Raw genomic sequence first — 5,856 nt, 5'->3', positions numbered from 1 at the left:
TAATTGCCAGGCACTTTATTCCTTCGCCACAACCATCTTCATGAACCAGTCCTCAGTTTAACCTGCACATTTCAGAAATGTAATGCATTTGATCAAGCACGTGTAATTGACATTGTATATTACCAGAAAATAGTTCATATGTTAACTGAAAAAAACCCTTTTTCTGTCCACTCCGTTGGAGCACATACACCAAATACAACCAAAGGTAGAAGTACCCGGATTTAAAAATAGCTTTGTAATTGGTTGCAGGCACGCCCCACGTCGCTGGCCTGCATCTTTGCCAGTATTGCCCAACAGACGCTCCTGCAGGGAGGAAGCTTGAACCTGCGATGCCACGCAAGAGCTGGGTGGATTCCAACTTTCAGGTTGGCACTGTGCGTTTACTCTCTGGTACACAATTGCCTGTTTAAAAACGCACCAGTCTTAGACTGTCACTTGGCAGGAGAGACATTGAAAGACAATGAGAGCCTCAGAAACATTCCTCACTGGTCTGAAGTGAGCCTCACATCTTAGCGTTCAGTCGGCTGCTAAGGGAGCCGGTGTCATCAGAGGCGCAGCTGAGCCAGTCAAGCACAGGTAAAGTATTAGCCTCACTTTAAAGCCCTCTCATGGATCCTCATCACTATTGACAAGTTATTTCTTTCTCCAATTCTTCCATCTCTTTTCAATCTTCAGATTCTCTCTCTCCTCACAGTCTTCTTTAAACTCCCTCTTCCAGGTGAGGACAGATGTTGTTGGTGGTGGGTGTTTAAACAGGAGATGAAGTTATCTTTTTGTTTCACTTGAGGATTCAAGAAAAGGTCAAGTAGATGTAATGTAATGTAATGTATTGTAATGTAAAAATGTAATGTAAAAAGTATTTTTAAAGCGCAACTAACACCTAGCGGTTTCTTGGCGCTCGAGCACAGAGGGATTAGACAGTCCGCCGGGCGAAAGGCGCTAGTAGTAGGCATTACAAAACAAGTGAGTTTTAAGAAGGGACATGAAACGAGTGTAGGGGGAAGCAAGTCTTATGCCTAGGGGGAGTGAATTCCATGGGAAGGGGCAAGAAAAAAGAATCTCAGACCTCCGTGTTTCTTGCGTTTGAAGACCGAGATGTGTTCAGGGTTTGTGGTGCAATGAAATGTAGAGTCATAATGTTGGTTACTTGATATAAGGAAAAGTGTGGATGCATGGGTCAGTGTTTGGGTTTGTAAGAGAAGGTGTTCCATAGATGTACTGAAATGTTTGGGATTGCAATGTAAGATGCAGGGAGATTCTTTTGTTCATTTTTGGAATAGTAGGTGAAGGTGCAGATGGATGTTTAAGGTGCTTGAGTGTGAAGTTCAAGATGAATATGTTGGGATGCTTCGTATTGTCAGATCAATGAATCTGTGTGATTGGACTTGTCAGGGAAGATGTAGATCAATATATTGGGGTGATTATTAATAGTCAAGGTATGTGAATATTGTGCATATTGTGGTTTGTTTAATCAGGCCAGGTGCATATTGCTAGGTTGTTGTCGTCTGTGTGGTCAGGGTAGCTGCATATTAGTATGTTAGCGTTTGAGATTGTCAATGAAATTGCAGATTTATATGTTGGGATTAACGGGGACTGTCTTGGAAGAGATGTTGTGGTTGGCGGGATAGTAAGGGAAGGTGCAGATGATGAGCTGAGGTGGATAGTGTTTGCAAAAAGTGTTACAATAGCCATAGCTGTAAAGGTAAAACTAACTTGGCTGCTGTAATATTGAGATATTTCATTTGCAATGTATTTGATTAAGTTGGTCATTTGGAAAAACTAATGATTATTTTCACAACTTTTTCTCATGCTTTTTTAATACCAAATTAAATAATTGTTCAACAGTTTCATAAAGTGCACAATTACTGATTGGGGCATCCTGATGCATCATGTTCTACATAAAGTATTGTTTAGGTTTGTTTTGGTATAGTAGTGTGTTCACCTGGGACTGGTTTACTTGGAAGATGATTCACTCCAATATATTCATTTTTTTTATAGGACTCGAAACAAAGAACATGGCAATCTTTAGCAAAATTTCTCTCTTGACTGCATTTGAACCAGGAGGAAACAGTACAGAACTGGCCAATGAAGATGAAGACTTGAAGAGATTCTATTTCGCACAAATACTGCACATCGTGACTTTGGTCATCTGTCTCATCGGACTGGTCGGAAACGGCATCATCTTGTGGTTCCTCTTCTTCAGGATGAAAAAAAATAACTTCATTGTCTATGTTATCAACCTCGCGATGGGAGATGCCGTCTTCCTCTTTGGTTGCACCATCATACTGGTGGTATCAATTTGCATCTGGAGTAACAAGGAGGCATCAAGAGCAAACAGTGTAAATGCATTGATTGTTGCTGGGGTGATCTACAACATTGGTTTCAACATCAGCAGTTTTGTCTTGACGGCCATCAGCGTGGAGCGGTGCCTGTCAGTCCTACTCCCAGTGTGGTACCAACGTCGACAACTCATGAAGCAGGCTGTCATTGTATGTCTTCTATTCTGGGCCCTATCCTGTGTGGTGATGGTGCAGGAAGGCTTTGTTTGCAAGCTTGAGGTTCAGTACTCTGATCCAGGGTCTGAGTCATGCACCGGTGTCTACCTGTTCACCTCAACCTTGTACCTCTTGGTGGTCCTGCTCATGGTCTTGTCAAGCATGACCCTGATCATCAAGATACGGAAGACCTCCAAGGAATGCCATCCGCTTAGACATTATATTGTCATTATGGTCACTATCCTCATCTTCCTCCTGTCAGTGGTGCCGGCAAGAGTGCTGGATCTTTTGTTATACTTTAGGGTTCTGCCATCAGAGATGTTTTTAGTGAAATTTTCAAATGTGATATTCATCTGTACTTCTATATATTGCAGCACCAACCCTTATGTCTACATATGTGTAGGGATGTGGAACAAGCACTGCTTTTGTCTTTCCATCAAACAGGCCCTGGAGAACATCTTTAAGGAGACAGAAACTTCCTGGCAAAAGCAGACTGTTGACAGCTAGAATGTTTTTCATTCTAAAAATACCTGTTGAAATATAATGCATGCTCTAAAGGCCCAAACAAAGGAGTTTCTGTGCCTCACTTGCATGTACGAAAGTGGGAAATCGGGTTTTGGGAGAGTGTGGGTAGTGAATGCGGGGGCGGGGGTATTTTCTTTACCACACATATCCCTTTACCAGCAATGCATTTACCATGAAATTGCGTGGTAAAGGCATGCATGGTAAAGTAATGCGTAGTTCAGATGCATTCATTGTTCAGGCAGAGTTGTAGAGGCATGCATGGTTTAGCCACTGCCATACAACCCTTTACGTTAGTTTTGGCATTCGAACATGGTTGATAGTAAAGGGGAAATGTAAGTGTGACCATTGGGAATGTTGTACACATCACTAATGTTGAACTTGTGGGTTTTCAAAGACAGTTCCTATTGAGTTTAATACCCCTTTTGCAGACCTAAAAAGATTCTCAAATAAGGTAGAGTGAGTGAGTAAATAAGGAGTAAAACATGTCTACAAACCAGAATCTTTTACCGAGGGTGTAGTTGAAAGGTTTTTTCCACAGTGAAAATATTACTCCTGCAGAAAAAAGTTATTCATGTTCAAATACATATTCCTGAAACTCTTACTCATGCAGCAATTCAGGTCACTGGAAAATGCACATATGTAAGTATGGAGGAGGACTGGTGTTCCTGGAAATGTACCCTTGCCGTAGATTCATGGCACTACAACAGTACTTTTCCAACATTTGCACCAAGGTCTTTGTGAACCGGAACAAACATTGTACTGCTGTGGCAGCAACAGTACTGTTGCCTGAAAATGCACAGAAGGTATTCTTTCTTATGTATTCTTGATAGGAAGACAACGCAAGGATGGAGGGCTTAGCCTCATGACACCAGGTCAATTAGGATGCATATCTACATAAATTTGAATATCCACAAACTTAGGGCATTCTTTATGGCCATGTTACCTTGCTGCACTTCACTGCATGACAGGGAAAGGGCATCAATGTGCAGTATTAAAGGAAATTTGGTGCATTCTTGCGCTAGCACCCTTTTGTCTGCCTAGCACCCACATAGGTACCCTTGCACCATGGTGCCTGCATTGTAAGGAGGATTGTTTTGGCAGGAAGGGGCACAGAAACAATCTCCTGAGGAGGTTTTCACGTCCTATAATTTCTGCAGAATGCAACACACATAGAAAGAGGCAAAAACAAGTATAAATAAATATTTATCCTCAATACGCCTCACCTGGGAAGATTTTGGAGCATCCCCAAGTTTACAAGTTCCATGGGAACACCCCCACAGTCCCCGTAGAATGCCTACAAAGCGCTGAGTAATGCAAATCAGCTATTATACTGCGTGGCATCATTCCAGATTTTTAGAACCACTCAGAACTAAGCAAAGTAGCTTTGCCTGGCTTCAAAAATCTGTCTTAAGGTTTACGTCACTCGATGCAAATAGCCTCACAAACAGGTCCCTTCATTCTTGGCTCTCTGAGCATAGGATACCATGGAGCCATGTCATGAACCCCTGGTCCAATGTTGTGGGGATTTTGGGACCGTTGAGATTAGGCAAACCCCCATTTAACTTGCTGCAGCAAGTTCTATTTGCAGCATTAAATAGGAATGTTCATATTTTACATACATTTCAAAATTCACTGTTTGTATGTTGCTCATGACTATCAAATACTATAGCAAAGAGTACTGCAAGATAGTGCACAATATGGTGTTTAAACCACCTTCTCACAGGAGCACTTTATTAAGTCATGAATTGAACATTTTCTTTTTTTCATACTTTTTTGTAAGTTTTTCCAAATACAGAGTTTCAAAGACAGCATTCGATCTAAAATATAAATATTTCATGTGATTGTTACGGTGCCTGATTGATTTTTAAAGCAATGTTCAGCACTTCTAATATACCAAGTGTTGCCTCATTTGTACACATGGGGCCCGATTCACAGAATGAACTTAAGACTCAATCCTAAACGTACTACTATTTTGGTATTCACAGAATGCACTTACTACTTTTGGTATTCACAGAAGTTAGGATTTTGCCTTAAGTTTGTCTTAAGACAAACTTAAGACAGACTTAAGACACACTTAAGACAGACTTAAGACAAACTTAAGACAGACTTAAGACAGACTTAAGACAAAATCCTAACTTAAGTCTGCCTTAAGTTTGTCTTAAGACAAACTTAAGACAAAATCCTAACTTCTGTGAATACCAAAAGTAGTAAGTGCATTCTGTGAATACCAAAATAGTAGTAAATTTAAGATTGAGTCTTAAGTTCATTCTGTGAATGCCAAAAGTAGTAAGTGCATTCTGTGAATACCAAAATAGTAGTAAGTTTAGGATTGAGTCTTAAGTTCATTCTGTGAATGCCAAAAGTAGTAAGTGCATTCTGCGAATACCAAAATAGTAGTAAGTTTAGGATTGAGTCTTAAATTCATTCTGTGAATAAGGCCCACAGTGACTAAACTACAAATGTGCCGTTGGAAAAAGAAGTAACAGAATAAACAGAACTGGTGGGAATGGACATCAGGGTCTGCAGGTTTATGTTGCTCCTATCCTATATCAGCTTTGCACAGGTTAATAAAGACAGATTTGCAAATTCCTCAGTTCCTATATTGGGCTTCATTCTGAGCCAGGAATTCTGCTAATCCTAATTCCAATTAAATTGGTATTTCCAAACCTGTTTTTTCGAGGTATGCCATGACATGACTTTATTATTTCAGCTGGTTTAACCAGCTCGAAGAATCGCATGAGACTTTGGCTGCAACAACAGTTTCATTCCTGTTTCTTAACTGATGATGAGCATGAAATGCATCTCTTTGCCAGAAAATATTTTCCCCTTCCATCCC

At 40.5% G+C, this 5,856-nt stretch overlaps 1 protein-coding gene across 1 annotated transcript; it reads left to right on the top strand.

Annotated features, from left to right (window-relative positions):
* Positions 1 to 417: 417 nt before the first annotated feature.
* On the top strand, positions 418 to 5,028 carry LOC147668841 (proto-oncogene Mas-like). Its single transcript, XM_086948408.1, has 2 exons — positions 418 to 576; positions 1,999 to 5,028. Exon 2 carries the CDS (start codon positions 2,016 to 2,018, stop codon positions 3,000 to 3,002), a length of 987 nt encoding a protein of 328 aa, XP_086804534.1. The 5' UTR covers positions 418 to 576; positions 1,999 to 2,015; the 3' UTR covers positions 3,003 to 5,028.
* Positions 5,029 to 5,856: the final 828 nt, after the last annotated feature.

The sequence above is a fragment of the Lissotriton vulgaris genome, unplaced genomic scaffold (genome assembly GCF_964263255.1).
Source record: "Lissotriton vulgaris unplaced genomic scaffold, aLisVul1.2 SCAFFOLD_2302, whole genome shotgun sequence".
NCBI classification, from domain to species: domain Eukaryota; kingdom Metazoa; phylum Chordata; class Amphibia; order Caudata; family Salamandridae; genus Lissotriton; species Lissotriton vulgaris.
Note: the sequence above shows the minus strand (reverse complement) of the source record. Positions and strands in the feature narration are given on the sequence as shown.

Excerpts from the sequence above, each read along its gene's own strand:
- LOC147668841 (XM_086948408.1), top strand. The coding sequence starts at position 2,016 with ATGGCAATCTTTAGCAAAATTTCTCTCTTGACTGCATTTGAACCAGGA.